This window comes from Chelonoidis abingdonii, chromosome 25 (assembly GCF_003597395.2).
Source record: "Chelonoidis abingdonii isolate Lonesome George chromosome 25, CheloAbing_2.0, whole genome shotgun sequence".
In the NCBI taxonomy this organism is placed as follows: Eukaryota; Metazoa; Chordata; order Testudines; family Testudinidae; genus Chelonoidis; species Chelonoidis abingdonii.
Window position 1 is genome coordinate 11,363,139 of NC_133793.1, and position 17,109 is coordinate 11,380,247.

The 17,109-nt window shown below is 46.5% G+C and overlaps 1 protein-coding gene, 1 long non-coding RNA gene and 2 other non-coding genes across 12 annotated transcripts in view; all 4 read left to right on the forward strand.

Moving 5' to 3' along the window:
• PHACTR4 (phosphatase and actin regulator 4) overlaps positions 1 to 8,615 on the forward strand; it is a 126,835-nt gene extending 118,220 nt beyond the window's left edge. For all 8 annotated transcript variants that reach the window (XM_075060773.1, XM_075060774.1, XM_075060775.1 and 5 more), the window contains 6 exons: positions 963 to 1,119; positions 2,660 to 2,715; positions 4,110 to 4,171; positions 5,176 to 5,313; positions 6,105 to 6,181; positions 6,871 to 8,615. In XM_075060773.1, the coding sequence (XP_074916874.1) occupies positions 963 to 1,119; positions 2,660 to 2,715; positions 4,110 to 4,171; positions 5,176 to 5,313; positions 6,105 to 6,181; positions 6,871 to 6,886 (506 nt within the window). In that variant the 3' untranslated portion in view covers positions 6,887 to 8,615. The remainder of the gene's footprint in view (positions 1 to 962; positions 1,120 to 2,659; positions 2,716 to 4,109; positions 4,172 to 5,175; positions 5,314 to 6,104; positions 6,182 to 6,870) is intronic.
• A 1,674-nt stretch (positions 8,616 to 10,289) lies between these two features.
• Positions 10,290 to 13,996, forward strand: LOC142045926 (uncharacterized). Of its 2 annotated transcripts, none has more exons than XR_012654847.1 (5): positions 10,290 to 10,314; positions 10,604 to 10,634; positions 11,571 to 11,603; positions 12,606 to 12,636; positions 13,575 to 13,996. It is a non-coding gene; the product is annotated as an uncharacterized LOC142045926 (long non-coding RNA). The 2 variants fall into 2 exon arrangements; XR_012654848.1 differs by having other exon boundaries at positions 11,574 to 11,603.
• LOC116838022 (small nucleolar RNA SNORA73 family) lies at positions 11,243 to 11,449 on the forward strand. The gene has a single exon (XR_004376838.1). It is a non-coding gene; the product is annotated as a small nucleolar RNA SNORA73 family (small nucleolar RNA).
• Positions 12,269 to 12,474, forward strand: LOC116838024 (small nucleolar RNA SNORA73 family). The gene has a single exon (XR_004376840.1). It is a non-coding gene; the product is annotated as a small nucleolar RNA SNORA73 family (small nucleolar RNA).
• Positions 13,997 to 17,109: the final 3,113 nt, after the last annotated feature.

Sequence of the window (17,109 nt, forward strand, 5' to 3'; positions counted from 1 at the left end):
AGTTCTGGTTGCCCCTTCTCAAAAAAGGTACAGTTTGGAATTGGAAAAGGTACAGAAAAAGGCAACAAAAAAGATTAAGGAAATGGAACGGCTTCTATGTGACAAGAGATTACAAAGACTGGGGCTGGCCACCTTAGAAAAGAGACAACTAAGGGAGGATTTGGGGGGGAATATGATAGGGGTCTATAAAATCACCAGTGCTTTGGAGAAAGTGAATAGGGAAGTGGTGTTTAGCCCTTCACTTAACACGAGAACCAAGGGTCACCCAATGAAATTAATAGGCAGCAGGTATAAAACAAACAATCCTCTTCACACAATGCGCAGTCAACCTGTGGAACTTATTGCCAGGGCATATTGTGAAAGCCAAAAGAATAACTGGGTTTAAAAAAAAAAGTTAGATACATTCATGGAAGATAGGTCCATCGATGGCTATTAACCAAGATGGTCAGAGATGTGACACCAGGCTCTGCGTGTGCCTAAGCCTCTCACTGCCAGACGCTGGCATCTGGACAACAGAGGATGTATCACTTGATGATTGCCCTGTTCTGTTCATTCCCTTGGAACACAGGATACTGGGCTAGATGGACCATTGGTCTGACCCAGTATGGCCGTTCTTGTGTTATGTTCCCCCTTCCCACGCTGCCTCAAATACCTTAACTGCCAACCAGCCCATGTATATCCCTGCCTGAGGGGGAAAATTCCAGCAGGAGATGCCACCAAAATAGGACCCACACACTCTTCCAGCTCCCTCTCGCTAGCCAGGATGGCATTACTCCTTTTACCATGCTGCAGGCTGTGCTGTTACCTTAGTGACACTGAGCTCTTGCCAACAGGGGAGCTGTGGTACTTGACCATTGTGTGTGTGAGACGCCAGGCTGGCCTGTGGGTCTCGCTCCTTTTTTATAGCTTGGGGGCACAGCTCTCTTTACTCATGCAAGGATCCCTTCTTCCCTTTCCCATAGGCGCTCTAGCTAACAAGGTCAAGAGGAAAGATACATTGGCCATGAAACTGGGCACCACGGCCACCCAGCAGGAGCTGGAGGAGAAGAATGCTTTCCCTCGGAAGAGCAAGGAGGAGTGGAATGAAATTCGGCAGCAGATTGGGACAGCACTGATCAGGTATAAAATGCAGAGGAAAAGAAAAATCCTCTCAAATCTTTGGCAGAACTAAGAGTGAGCCAAGAAATCTGCTTGCCTGAAATGTGGCAACAAGGAGGCTTTTTCTCTGCTGCGTTGGGGCTGCGGTGCTAGGCTTGCGTATCATTTCCCTCTGAAATAATGTAAAGACAAGCAGCTTACATGTCACACAGGACAGTTTCCATTGTTCGGGAGGGAAGCCATTTGAACTGGAAGAGCCAACTCTTCCTACCCTGATAGCCTGTCAGACGTCTCATTTCCTGGATTGAGGTGTGCTGGTAAAAACAAAGTTTGAGGGGCCACATGGAGCTGTGATGTTAGCAACTTGACAGATGTAATTTGGAAAACAGGTGCAAGTGGCACGATCGTCTAGCTTGGTGTGAGTAGGCATTCTGTGCGTGGCGCTGGTACTGCACTTCTTGAAGGAAGTTAGAGGGTACAACTCCCTTTACCCCAGGGCTGAATTTGGCCTGGGGAGGAGCGGGAGTTCTGTGGCTGTGAACTAAAAGCAAGGCTGCAAAGTGTCTTGCCCTGGAGGGACACACCTGGAACCCTTCTCGTGCTGCCCACAGCTGAGTTGGATTCCCTCACATCCAGTTGGGATTCCCCCGCAATGATGCTTCTGGGCTGCTTCAGCCCTTGCTGTGCTGGCATTTCTAAGAACAGGAATTGCTGTACGATATCACAGTACCTGTCTGACAGCAGCCGATACCAAATGCTTCAGAGGCTTCTTTGCTTCCACTCACTGCTCCCTGTTCCACCTCCTCACCTAAGCCCCCGGGGAGAGAAAGGAGGCAGCCAGATACTTGACCAACCAAACTAGCCCACTTCAGCGGCTTCTCACCTTCCTCCGCTCCAGACTGCAGTTGTGCACTCATCACCAGCCTGGCCAGTGTGGGTGTTCTGCTGTGTCCAGACAGCACGAGGGGGCAGGGGAGATAGGCCTCTGGTTACCAGTGCGCTAGGTGTGGGGTCAGCTTGTACCACCCAATTGTGCTCCCACTCCTTGGGGTGGAGAAGGAAGAACCACTGACCTGTTTCCATGTGACAAATATTGCAGAGTGGCAGCTGTGCCCTGCATTATCTGACATCCTCACATGGGCTGTCTTCCTGCTCTGCTCCAGCCCTCCCATACGTGCAAGTTAACCTGTTTGAAGCACCCAACAAATACAGGTGCATTAGAAGTTACACTGTGAGACCATTTACACCCAACTTCCTGACCAGCTTGTCCTGCCTGTGTTACTTACACCACTGCTGTCTGGCCCAGACAGCTCCATGGGAGCAGGATCCACTTAGGCAAAGTTCAGTGTAGTGGATTCTGCTGTCTGGGTGAAAAGCTGTGTTAGTGGGTGGAGGGCAAGAGTTGTCTGGTTTGAGCAGTAATGAAAAAGGGGAGCAAGACAATTAAAGTGAGTATCGTATTGACTCTGTTCCCTGCTGCCTCCAAATGAGTGTTTGTGTCTGTGTCCCCTATAGGAATATGGCTGGGCAAGTGTAACGGTTTTTACCTCCTCTTGTTTAGGCGACTAAGTCAGAGACCAACAGCAGAAGAGCTGGAGCAAAGGAACATACTTCAGCGTGAGTAACAGCAGCTCTAAAGCTCCCAAACACTTACAAGTATTGCTGTTTTTTCCCTCCTTTATTTAATTAGTTTCCTCTTAATGCTTCACTTTACTCCAGATGCACTGAGATCTCCTGGGCAAATTGGCTAAATACAGAAGGGCCTCTGCTTGGCACTGTGGTGACAGCGCAGTCTGTGGCCTTGCTAAATCACTGTATAAAAACAATTTCAGTAGATTTCCCAATCACACTGTTACCCAGTAGGAATGGTTTGAATTATGATTAATAAATGGGACGCCATGAAATCCAGAAGCCTGCAGTAGAAGGCCCTGCTTCTCAGCTGTAGCATCCCAGGGGTGCAGGGACGGAACGTATGCCTTCAGCAGTTTTAGAGCAGAGTTTTGGGCCAGTTTACATACTGTACTGAGCTAGAGTTAAAGAGATACACTGTTCTGCATCCCTTCTGTGGGGCACCAGCAAACGCTGTCCTGTCTGAAGCTTCCTGGACAATCGTGTGAACACGCAAGTAATTTACACCTGAAGGATTGTGAAATAACACGCACAATTTCTTCCCATGAAGTTGTTAAAGAAAAAGCATTTTGCTTCAGTGTAAACATTCGACTGCAATATGTGCAGCCCACAGATCACTGCATCATGCTATGGCATAAAACGCAGCAGGTGACTATATAATCTGTCTAGCTTTGTTCCCCATGATGAATGCAATTAGACTTAACAGTGTAAATGGTGAAGAGACAAGACTTAAATCAACTCTGGAAAATAAAATGTCAGCTTAGAGATGAATTTAAACAGAAATTTCCATATCGGTATTGCTCTTTAACCATTAGCATAACACCGGGTTCTGAGAGTTTTGTACCGGTGAGCCCTTTCACATAGCAAGCCTCTGTGTGCAACCACCCCTTATACATTAAAAACATTTTTTTATATATTTAACACCATTATAAATGCTGGAGGCAAAGCGGGATTTGAGGTGGAGGCTGACAGTTCCCGACCCCCAGTTTGAGAACCCCTGGCATAACAGATTTAGGGGAGGGAATTTTCAAATACCCATTTTAAAATGTGACTTAGGCCCATAGGAACCAAAGTTGCTCAGGCGTTTTAGAAAATTTTACCCGGAGTTCTCTGCTAGCCCGGAGTGGGCTCTGGTTAGCTGCTGAACTATCCTGAGGCAAGGCCCATTCTGCCATCCTTAGTCTATGGATTGTTTGAGTAAGGATGTCTGATTCAGACCCTAGTGCTCTCAGCATGCCTGCAGTTACTGCAGACAGATGGTAGGAGATGCAGATATTCCGCTGATATGAAAAGCTGGTTTTCTGTGTTCAGCTCTTGACAGTGGTTTTCAGCGAGTGGTGGTGACACTGCTTTAAATGAAACGTTTTTTTCCCCCTTGCCAGAAAAAAATGAGGCTGACCGGCAGGCTGAGAAGCGGGAGATTAAACGCCGCCTCACCAGAAAGGTACTGCAGTGCTCCATGTGGTGTTTCCCGTCTCTCTGATCTTTTGTGGATGGTGGCGGTAATAAGCACCTAAGAGAACATAGAGGGGTGGGGGAGTCATGAGACTGCTCTGTGGTTATCCTGAGCGCCCTCTGACTGTAACAAGCTGGGAATCGGTCTGGTCAGTAGAGGTATTCCTACTGCACCTATCACTCCAGTGTCGGAGTTCCATATTAAAACAGCAGCGGCCATGGTTTTCAAACTGGGGGGCCTGAAATCAAGTTCCTAAATAAATACCTAGGAGAAACTGACAGGAGTCGCAGCTGCTTAGCCATTGTCTTCAGTGGGATTTGTGCCCAGCACATCTGGAAAAACAGGCCACTTCTATTTGGAACTTTAGACATGGATTTAGGAACCTAATTTTAGGCAGGCAGGTTCAAGAATTGTGGACTCCATTTCCAGAATGGGGTGTGGAATGAACAGATGATCCCAGATTCTAACGCTGTGTCTCCCATATACCAACGGGATTAGCTGTTGATCCCAGATGCGTCTAGCCCACGGGGACAGGGTTAAACTCGTCCCATACTTGTGGCTGGGAGGGAATTTTTACAGAGCATATTGATATGGAACTTGAGTGAATTTGCCACTCCCTGGGGCAGTAGGGGGAATCACACATTAGAATCAGGTTAGGGGTGTATCCCACACAGTCAATTTCCCGCAATTGCTGTATCAAGGTCTCCCTTTCATCTGTTCCTGTAGCTCTCATTTGAAATGCCATCCTGGCCCTGTGCGCATTTTACACTATAAAATCCTACCATAGACTCACATCACTGATGGGGCAATTATTAACTCTTCATTAAGGACCATACTGGGGTGCTTTGTTGCATCCCACATCACAAGCAATGATCTGTGGCTTGTGATCTCTCTCTTATATGCACCATAAAGATCAAATGGTGGGGTCTTTGGCCAGAATTCACACTGGTGACAAGCACGGTTGAAGCTGACTTGTCTTCTGTTGCTTTCAGCTTAGTCAAAGGCCTACAGTGGCTGAACTGCAAGCTAGGAAGATCCTGAGGTTTCATGAATATGTGGAAGTGACAGATGCTCAGGATTATGACCGGAGAGCAGATAAGCCGTGGACAAAACTCACACCTGCTGACAAGGTAATGAGGAAAACACAATCCCCAACCCTTGGAGCCCCCACACTCAGGGATGTGAGCAAAGTAAACTTGCACTTCTTCCTTTTGCTTCAACTCTTCCATGTGGTGGGACCCCGGTCTCCTTCCCCAATCCTGAATGACTCATCCCACCTCCCTAGCCCCATTCTGTTGAGCACCCACCTGCTGTGAGCAGGCCAACAGTTTCCTGTTCTCTACACACACGGCCCGTTTGGGCTCCATGCAGCTTTCTCCCCATTCCCAGCCCAACCTTCCTCTTTTTGCTCTGGCCTCTGATCTGAAGGAGTGGACAGGAGCCAATAGCAGAAGACCCAAGTAAGAGGGGGATGTTCTTGGCAGGCTGAGGCTGGCGTGATCAGGATCGCTGCAGGAAAGTCTCAGTCCAGTTCCATGTACCATCATCCCTTAGGAACAGGGCAGGCCTCGGTATCAAGCATCTGGGGATTAGCCAGTATTTTTGGGTTAACCTGAGTCTTGAGTGGGGTTGCTGAAAAAGAAATGGGGGAGCTGCTGAGTTTGATCTCCAGTACCTCACTTGGGTTACAGCTATCTGCAAGCTCCCTCTTCAACGACGAGGAAATGGAGGCTGTGGCTAGTCCTGTTCATTTCAAAACTACATGTGCCCTTCATTTTGTTTATTAAAAGTAATTGAGATGGTGCAGACCAGCCACAAGCAGATTTGTACATGCAGCACATTCTGGGTCTATGTCAGTCGTCGGTGGGGGGAAATATACAGTGCAGGTGAGCTGAAAGGAGTTCTTTCCCCCTCCATGCAGGCTGCCATCCGAAAGGAACTGAATGAGTTTAAAAGCTCTGAAATGCAAGTCCATGAAGACAGCAAACACTTCACACGGTAAGTGAGACAAGACCCCAGGCCTCCATCCAGGCCATAGCTGCTTCTGGTCTTGCTCATAAAGCTGTGCTCTGAGCCTCTTAGTCCAAGAGCAGGTCTGAGCTTTAATATTGAGTAATGAGCTTTAATCCCATCTGGGAGAAATAACCAGAGGCAGTTTCACAGACATTTATCCTCACTTTCTCCATTGTGGGGGAGCTTCTTGGGTGCACTTACCTGTAAATGGTGGGTCTGGAAACTGGGTAATGGGTTATTGAGCCTTTCACCTGTACATTGTGGGTTCAAATCCCAGTAAATCAATAGTGAGCAAAAGCTGATGCACCACTAACTGGCTGTTAACTAGTATGTGAAACAAGTAGCCAGGTGCCCATGTTACAGAAAACACCATCACAATTCCCTCCCACTCGCTCCCCAGTCTCTGCGTAGAAGTGAATGGAGAATGAAAAGTTAGAGCTGGGAGTGTGTTGGCTTGGCAGTGCAGGAGAAGTTCTTTCTCAGTCCCCACTGGGGTGGATTGGCGTGCAGGGACGTGAAGTGCCTCTAAAATTATCACTGAGAGCCCAGCGATTTCACACCGTCAGTGCAGGGACCAATTTATTAAAGACAGGCTGATACTTTAACATCCATAACATTTCCTTACAGTTTATCCAAATTCCAGGTGTGACACTGGTTTTACTCTTCTATTTTAGGTTCCATCGGCCATGATCCTCCAAAAGAGGGAGTGAGAGAGACCAGAGGAGAGAGAATTGAAAGCGCATGCTATTTCCATCTCCCGGGCAATATAGTGGGAGAGAACCTTGGGGCTCATCCAAGCTTTGCCTTGAAAACATACCCAGAAAAGGGCTCTGAGCTGGGCGCAGGGGGATCCTATCTGAATGTAGCATTTCACTGGAACAAACGCATCTCGAGTGCCATCAGGCTGGAACTGAACACTATACCTCGCATGATACAGCAATACTCCCCATGGCATCCAGGCACCTCGGCTTACCTTTCTGGGGACCACACTGTTAACTGAGCTCTTCCACCACTCCCCCAGCTCTGTTTATTGCTCCCGCGGGATGGGCCCTGTTCTCCACTGTAAATAGTCCTCACAAACTGGTTGGAACTTTTTGGTTTTCCCTTTTTGGTAAGGGGAAAAAAATAATCTAAGCTCTGATGTTCCAGAGAGCTGGGAAGCATGTGTGTATATTTGCTGTGTACAAAGGAAACCTTTTTTACAAATGCTGTCCTGGCAGGAAACTGACATGTGACTTTTTTTGGTTTTGCTTGCTTCTTTTTAATGTACTTAATATTCTGAATCACTACTGACCAATGATATGTTGCCCTGGAAGGGAAATGTATAGAACTTAACAACATATGCTGCATCTTGTAAATTTAATTTTTTATTTTACAAAAACCAAACCCACGAACCTGCTCCTGTGCTAACAGCATTTGTCTTGAGACAATTAAGTCTTGTTTAACAGGAGCTACAGACACAGGAAATGATGGTTGCCTTTTAAAGTTTTGTTTTTAATTTCAGGAAGTTGTGGCATGTAATAAGTTTTCTTTGATTGTGGCTTCCTCTATTTTCTTTTTTTACTCTCCCAAATCAGGGTGAAACTTGCCTTTTCCTATTCTCATAGCGCAACCTACTGGAAATTCTGAGAATTACACTGTGGAGGGGAAGAGGTTTTAAAAAGTGACCTTAAAACCAGTCAGTCTTCTGAGAATGTTCTCTTATCAGTTCTTACTGAATGTTTATAATGCTGACATAAGCTACTGCTGTAGTGAAGTTCACAGCACTTGTCCAGTGGAGGTGAAGTAACACTTGGAATGAGGCGGGGGAGATGTTACTCAAGAATATGGAGGATTTGGGATTTTACGGGGGGGTGGAGGGTTCTGTATTGTTTGATCACTGGCATATTTTGTTCGTTGCTTATCCACTGTCTTTGCTGGAGGTCGCTCTCAGCTTGTGCCGACTAGCAGTCGGCATTGGCGTGCTTGTGGTCTGCTCTCATGAATCCTATGTATGCCTCCCTAGTGCGGACGCCTTTTCATGTTCTTAGTACTGCCCTTCTTCCATGATGTGCCAAGTATCTGCTGGGCCAGTCCTATAGGGTGTAATGCGGCACCCTCATTTGCTGCCTTCACACCCCAGGAGATCCAGTTAATCCTTGTTTCATCTCAGTCATCACACTCTTAGTGCAAGGAGTCACTGGGGATAATTTCTTGTTTCTTCAGGGTTCCCTCACAAAAACAATGATTCACAAGCAAGAGGCAAAGATTGAAGTTTCCTTCATAGAAAACAATATGGAACTGGTGCATTGTACTTCCAGGTTGCTTCCCTGATGCACAATATTTCTGTAGACTAAATGATTGCATTGTATATCTGTCTTCCTGTTGACAAATTTTAATTATTAAATAAAAGTATTTTAGGACTTTTTTGTAAACAAAACAACTTATATTTCATTTTGTGCCACTAGCAGGAAGGTGAGAAATAATAGGGGACAACTTCAAATCCCAGCCAAGGCAACACAGCCTTTATCCTCTTGAGGAGCAGCTGTTAAGTTGAGTGGTTTTATTCTTTGCAGGTCTGTCAGACGAGACCATGACTAAGGTCCTGTCCATCTTAGACTGAAGATCCTCAGGATGTTATTTGTAAGGAGAGGGAATGTTGTTGTCCTGGTGCCTCTGACCAAAATTTCCTCTCACCTGCATTGTACAGCAGATCGTGTGCTAGCTGGCTACTGCCCTCCACCCTCAAGAGCAGGGGCCTTAAACTCAAATGACCACAAGGGCTACATGAAGGTCTAGTGCATTGGCCGAAGGGCTGCATCACTGATGCCCCCAGCCCTGCCCCCACTCCACCCCTTCCATGAGGCCCTGCCCCTGCCCCACCTCTTCCCGCCCCTCCCCTGTCACCGAGGGGTGCAGGGTGCGGCAGGGGCCTCAGGGCAGGGAGTTGGGTGCAGGAGGGGTGTGGGGTGCGGCAGAGGGCTCAAGGCAGGGAGTTGGGTGCAGGAGGGGTGCGGGGTGTGAGCTCCAGCCCAATGTCAGTTACCTAGAGCAGCTCCGGGGTGGCAGAGGCGCGCATTGGGGCCCGGGCAGGCTCCTGGCCCCGTGCTGCTCCAGGAAGCAACCGGAATCACGGCCCCTGGGGTTGCAGGGGTGGGCACAGGGCTCCACTGCTGCTGCTCCTCCAGGTACCTCTCACAAAGCTCCCATTGGCCGCAGTTCCCTGTTCCCGGTCCATGGGAGTTACTGGGGGGGCGGTACCTTGAAGCAAGGTAAGGCAGGAGCCCTCTGCTGCCTCCCCCCTACCCCTCCGGCCCGAAGGGATGTGCTGCTAGCCGCCTAAGAGAGCGGCGTGGGGCTCGCAGCGCCACGGGGGGCAATCCCGCGGGCCGGATTCGGCAGCGGCCAGGCTCGGTGATACTCACAAACATGCAAATTTCACTTTTCACAGCATTATTTTTATTCTCCAGTCCACCCAAAAAGGAACCCCCCCCCCACTAATTGCTTATTGCTGGGCACAGGTGCATGTTTGTTTGTCCTAAAAGTTTAATTAGTTGAGGGCACAGTCCGTGGGGCCACCAGCAAGAGTTGGTGCCACACATTGAGGCCCCTAGGGTGACCCGATGGTCCGGTTGCATAGGACAGTCCGGATTGGGTTTGTTTTTATATATGAGGCTGCTAATACCCCCGCCCCGCGTTTTTCCCTCGTGCTGTCTGGACACCCTTAGGCCAGCTACAAGTTTACTGCAGGACGCCTGGCCTGAGACAAAGGGTGACACTCCCCCCCTCCCCCCCCCCCTGTGTAGTCCTGCTTCCACTGCCCCTCCCCCGCTGGCCTCGGCCAGGACAGGCGCCCCTGCCAGGGGCGCTGCTGGGTTCCCCACCCCACGTGCCCCCTACCAGCCCTGGGATTTTACGCATGCGCTTCAGGGAACCTAGCGCCCCGACCGGATCGCTATGGCGCAGCGCACGCGCCGGCTCACCTGCGCCTGTTCCCGCGCCGAGCGACGCAAGCCCCCCCCCATTTCCGGCTCACCGCTGCAGCGCATGCGCTCTGGGCCACCTCTTCCCGTCGTGCCCCGGGCGCTATAATTCTCCCTGCTCCGCCTTTTTCGCTCTTTTCCCGCGGAGCGAGGCGGGTGAGCGGACCGCAGCGGAGGGGGCGGGGTTAGCGGTGCGCGTGCGTAAGCCGCGGGATGGGTGCGTTGCAGGAGGGAAGACGGGGCTGGCGGCCAGCGGGGTCAGATTCCTTTCCCGCCCCCGGCGAAGGGGGGTCCGGGCTGCTCTCGGGGACGGCGGCCGGCAGGGATCGTGATTGTTCGCGGGCCCGCTTCGCTGATTGGGGGATGGCGCCTGCAGGGGCCTTGGGACACCCCCGCGAGCTCCCCTGGCTCGGTGCTAACCGGTTATTTCCTCCTGTTCCTGCAGCTCCGCAAGCAGCGCGCTCCTGGCCCACGAGGTGAGGACTCGTGTCCCTTATCACTTCCTGTGTGTCCATAGAGGCCCCCCTTCCCCGCCCTAGCATTGCTGTCTTGCACGCCTGGGCTGGGTCTGCGTGGGAGCGCGGTTTCCCCACAGTAACGTGGGATCCTGGAGCTGCAGCAGGCTCAGTAAGGAGAGCGAAGTTTAACTAAACCTGGACCGCCCCTGTTAGGAAGCCACAGAAGAGCATCTGTTGTGTGTCTGTAGGATCAGGCTGTGGGGGGAGTGGTATATCTGAAATCTTGTGTCAGCAACAGTGGTCTCAGTTTAGTTGGTGTTGATTCTGCTCTGAGCAGGGGGTTGGACTAGATACCTCCGGAGGTCCCTTCCAACCCTGGTATTCTATGATTCAATGCATATATGATTTTGTATAATAATTGAAATTTAGAAGCTATGTAGTAGTCCCTTCCCTTTTCAGTGACTGATGATAGATGTTTATTTTGGTCCATACAAATTTCCATTGAATTCTAGCTCACCTGCATCATCTCATTTTTCTGGGCGACTGCATTCAGTCAAGTTTAGCATCTGGGAGGCTAAGCGGGTGACTGGTTCAATTGTGTATGGACTAGAGTAGGTTATTTCAATCCAACGTGGGCATCCGGAGAAGTTGCTCTCTCTTGGCTCTGCCCGTGTGGCGTACGGGAGCGTAGGCCTTCGGGTTCCATGACGTATAGTCCCATTCCATGACGTTGAAGAATAAGCTTGGGCCTCTGGTCTGCAGCCTGCATATTCCTACTGCTTCTCTGAGTCTTCGGACTATGACTGAGGAGATAAACCATGCAGGAGACATTACATTACCTAGATGGCTTCTTCACTCTGGGAAGCCATGTTTTGCAATCCCATCAAACTGTATTAGGCAGACTGAGCAGGGATTCACTCAGTTATTCTAACATGTTGTTTGCTTCTATTTCAGCAGCTTTGCAAGCAGCGCATGCCTGCCCACAAGGTGAGAACTTGTATCACTTATAACTTCCTGTGTGTTCATAAAGGTCCCCTTCCACTCCGTAGCATTGTTGTCTTGCACGCTTGGGCTGGGTCTGCATGGTAGCGCAGTTTACCCAAAATAACATGGAATCCTGGAGATGTAGAAGGCTGAGCAAGGATAACAAAGTTCAACTTGCTTGTAACTAAAGTTGATAATCCTACTTTCTCACCACAAAGGAGTATTCTGTTGTGTGTCTGCAGGATCAGACCTGGGGGAGCATGGAGTGGTATATTTGAAATCTTGTGTCTACAGCAGTGTTCCCAATGCATATATGGTTTTGTATAATTGAAATCTAGAAGCTATGTTGTAGTCCCTTTGCCTTTTCAGTGGCTGACTATAGATGTTTGTTTTGGTCCATAATAATTTCCATTTTGATATAGATCAAATATGAATTTTAGTTTACCTACATCACCCCATTTCAGTGTTTTATAAAACAGCCTTTGTGTGGTCCGTTTGGTCAAAGGTCTGTCTAGCACATTTGTGTAACTGATGCACTGCGTGTTTGGGGCCACTGCATTGATGGGGGTTGGAATTCAATAAAGTTTAGCATCTGGGAAGCTAAGTGGGTGAGTAGTTCAGTTGTGTATGGACTAGTGTAAAATAGTGCTAGAGTGCATTATTTTAATCCAACGTGGGTATCCGGAGAAGTTGCTGTCTCTTGGCTCTGCCCATGTGGCGTACGGGAGCGTAGGCCTTCGGGCTCCATGACGTATAGTCCCATTCCACGACGTTGGAGAACAAGCTGGGCCTCTGGTCTGCAGCCTGCATATTCCTACTGCTTCTCTGAGTCTTCGGACTGTGACTGAGGAGATAAACCATGCAGGAGACATTGCATCAGTTAGATAGCTTCTTTATGGCCAGGCTTGTAATATGAGTGTTAAAACACATTTCAGTGAGCTGAAAGGAAATCTGATGTTATAGGAATGAATCATCAACTCATCTGTAAACTTTGTTTTCTTCTAGCTTCAGATGCTATGTTGCATCAGTTGAAAAGGTGAGTAGTGTGTACTGTCCATTACTTGTTCATAGATATGTATATTTTCTTTTAGTTTTCTGCTATCAAGAGCTGTATAGAATCAGATGTAAAATATCTTAGTTCAGCATAGAAGTTTAATTTCTCTGGATAGCTACAGTGACATGACTCTGTTTTAGCCAACAGAAGGTTAGCCTTCAAGACTCGTAGCTTCTAAGGGATTTGGGATAGACTGGACCTGAACTTGTGTAACCATGGTGTGATCCTCAAATGTAGATTGTAACTTGCTATGAGGAAATTGAAACTAGAAGAAACTAGTTTCTGAAAAGCATGAGAATCTGGGGCTTGCATAAATCACTACTGTGGGGCTTTGATTACACACTAGAATATATATGCTCAGTTTGTTCCCATGCTGTTTAAATTAATTGAGGATGGATTAAGGTGACCTAAAAAGTACTCTCTCATTTTTGAGACTGTGTCTTCCCTACTGGAAGTTATGGGAGATTGAGGCTGGCTAGTTTGGGTACTGCAGCGGAGCAATGGAAGATAGGAATCCTGAAGCAGAGAGGATCTTGACACCTATGAAGTAGTCTCCCTAAGCTGTGGGGTTGGGGGTCATGATTTAATCTGCTTATTATGGCAAAGTGAGAGGGAGTGGCATCCCCACAATAGAGCCATAACTTTTTGGAAATCATTGGTACTTCCATGTTTGCGTTTTTATCAAGATTTGTAGTTATTTTTTAATTCAGCTTAGCTACGTTCTCTGTGAAAAATCAACATTAGCTTGATACTACTGAAGGGAAGGGGTGAGGGGGAAATAAGACAGATCTCTTGATTAATCATAGGCTTTAACCATGACTCTGTCCTGTCTCTCACTAATACTGTGATATTTTGTTTAAAATACCTAGGAAAATCCAGTAAAACAAAACCACTGACCCCTGGCTTTATTCTTTCTCCAGGTAAAATGAAGAAGCGGCTGGATAACAGGGCTCACTCTTTCAGGTTTTATATTTGAGTTCTCTTTTGGATCCATTTTCCAGCAGGGTCCCTGCATTTCCTCTTCACATTCCTGCCCTGGTCTCCTGTTTTTTTGAGTGGATAGTATCTTTTATTCCCTTTTCTATTTCAATTGTAATTTCTCAATCTATTAAATGAAATCTGAGTTTAATACAAAGTATGTTAAGCCCTAAATTTAAAATAATCTCAAACATTTTAATAAATGTACTGAATCCATAAGTTTCTGTCAAAAACTTTAAGGCTGCTTTCCTATGTAAAGAAAGGAACGGGAAAATCTTGCTTCTGAGGTCAAACTTTATAGATATGGCGCAATAAGTTGTGTACTGTATTAAGGACTTGTTTTGTTTAATAAAAATTAAAATGTGTATGCTGTTTTGTGTTTAAAATTTCAGTTACCATTTAAAGCAGTTTGGCACAAATCTTGTATAATTAATTAGTAAATAAGCAATTAATATCACCCACCATTTGCTGTACTAAAAGTGGACTATAAATGACTAAAAATTTGAAAATATTAAGCTATATAATTTCTTAAATACATGTTTACTTACAGCGTACTATTCTAGTTAATGAAAATGATGTAAAGGCTTTTATATTTAGTTTGAAAACATGTTTTAATGGTTATATCAACTTTCTTTAGAAAATAACTGAAATACAAACAGAAAGATTGATTAAAATCAATCATTTAAACAGGCTTTCCACTGGGTGATTTAAATCATGCTTTAAATTGCCTTTGTTTAAATCAGTCCACCCTGCCACAGATACCAGTGGGATCTACATGTGGTGGAAATTGATCTACAGAGGACTCAAATGTGTACAATTTCATCTCACCACGATCTGTAACCTGTTCTCACTACATTTTCCACAACTGCTGCTACTCGTCATGAGTCGCATGTCTTATTTTTGTCAGTGTAGACTTAACCCAGGTTTGCCTAGTCTAGGATTATTAAAGTGTTGTGTTATAACATGTTGGCTAAGACAGTGGTTCTCAACCAGGGATCTGTACCTCCTGGGGGCCGTGAGCAGGTTTCAGAAGGGCCAGAGTTACTCGTTGAGGTGGGACCGAGGGCAGAAAGCTGAAGCCTCGTTGCATGGGGCTGAAGCCAAAGCCTGAGCAACATAGCTTTGCTGGGGTCCCAGGCAATTGCCCTGCTTGCTACCCCTTAATGCTTGCCCTGGCTCTTCTGTGCAGAAAGCCAGTTGCGGCACAGCTGGGCCGTGGATTTTTTATACCATTTTGTGGGGACCTCAGAAAGAAAAAGGTTGAGAATCCTGGGATAACACATTCTAAAAGTTCCATTGACTGTATTACCTAAATCTGTTGAACTGCTAATTACATCCTAGGCTTTAATTCAGCTTAGTACATGCCTTTTAGATGTGTGGCAGTGCTGCAGAGTGGGCCTTGTTTGTGTGATTTAATGTACTTGCCCCTATCCTATATCATTTGAAAGCTTGTTTAGATGAGGAACTGTCATAGAATCAGAATATCAGAGTTGGAAAGGGACCTCAGGAGGTCATCTAGTCCAGCCCCCTGCTCAAAGCAGGACCAATCCCCCAGTGGTGCTGTTAGCCTGTAGGTGAGGTGAAACAGTGGTACCTTAATGAGTGTCATTTTTGAGACAAGGTAGATGAGAGAATCTTTTCTTGGTGCAACTTCTGCATGGTGAAACAGACCAGCTTTTGAGCTCTTTGTCTTGAAAAGAGGTCAGTGTATCTCAAAAGCCTCTCTTTCACTAACAAGTTGGTCCAAGAAAAATTAACTCCTCCACCTTGTTTCAGTATCCTGGGACTAACACAGCTACAACACTGTCAAATTTTTCACAGTTCCAGAAACACTTCCAGCAGGCCTGATTACAGTTTTTACTGTTCATTGCAACATCTTAGTGTGTTGTTTGAGTCTAACCCATCCAATGACAATGTATTAAGACTTTTCTTGGGTTTGCATAGGCAGATATTTTCATCAAGAATGATGAAGCTGCTTAATATCTAGTGAAAATGGTGAATACCTCTGATTTTCTATATTTGGATGAAATTGGCTGGCCAGATCAGTCTCCCCATGAAGGCTGTGCATGAGTAGAAGTAAATAGTTTTTTATATAGAAGCAGGAAGCACTGAAGTGGGATAGGAAGGAAGACAAGACCATTGCAGAGAAGCTACATTTAGTTGGTTTTCACTGCAGAAGATTTGGGGGAGATCCCTGCACCCCAGCCATTCCTTTTTAGGTAACAGATCTGAGGAATTGTCCCAGACTGAGGAGTCAGTAGGGAAGGATCAGTAAAATCAGCCTTTTTACCACATGACTGGAGGATAGTTAATGTAAAGCCTATTTTTAAAAAAGCTCCAGAGGCAGTGCTGGCAATTACAGGCCAGCAAGCCTAACTTCAGTACCAGGCAGATTGGATGAAACAATGGTTAAGAACAAACTTGTCAAACACATATATGTTATGTGGGAGAAGAGTCAACAGGATCTTTGTAAAGGGAAATCATGCCTCACCACTCTATTACAATTCTTTGAAGGAGAAAGGTGATCCTGTGGATAGTGTACTTGGACTTTCAGAAAGCCTTTGATAAGGTCCCTCACCAAAGACTCTTAAGCAAAGTAAGGAGGCATAGTGTAGATGGAGCTACTATAAGGTGGGTCCATATGGTGGTTGGAAAACTTCCCAGAGAGTTGTTCACAGTCAAGCTGGAAGGCCATATTGAGTGGAGTCCTACAGGGATTGCTCCTGGATCCAGTTCTATTCAATATCTTCGTAAATTATTAGATAGTGGTGCAGACAGTAGACTTATAAAGTTTGCGGATGATACCAAAGTGGGATGGGTAAGTGCTTTGGATCAAAATGGTCTGGAGTAAATAGGATAAAATTCAATAAGGAAAAATGCAAATTACTCCACTTAGAAAGGAACAGTCAATTGCACACATGTGAAATGACTGCCTAGGAAGGAGGACTGTGGGAAGGTACCTGGGGGTTATTCGTAGATCACAAGCTAAATATGAGTCAACAATATAACAGTGTTACAAAAAAAAGCAAACATTCTGGGATAAATCAGCAGGAGTGGTGTAAGCAAGACACAAGAAGTAATTTTTCTGCTCTATTCTGTACTGATGAGGCCTCTACTGGAGTATTGTCAAACTGCAGCATAGTACACGAAAGATGTGAACACATTGGAGAAAGTCCAGAGCAGCAACACTGATTAAAAGGCTAGAAAACAACCTATGAGGAAAAATAGAAAAAGGGGGTTTGTTTAGTCTGGAGAGGAGAAGACTGAGGTGGGACATAACAGTTTTCAAGTATGTAAAAGGTTACAAGGAGGAAGGTGAAAAATTGTTCTTAATTTCTGAGGCTAGGACAAGAAGCAATGGGCTTTAAATTGCAGTAAGGGGGGTATAGGTTGGAACAGTCCTGTCAGGGTGGTTAAGCACTGGAACAAAATGCCTAGGGAGGTTGTGGAGTCTCCATCATTGGAGGTTTTTAAGAA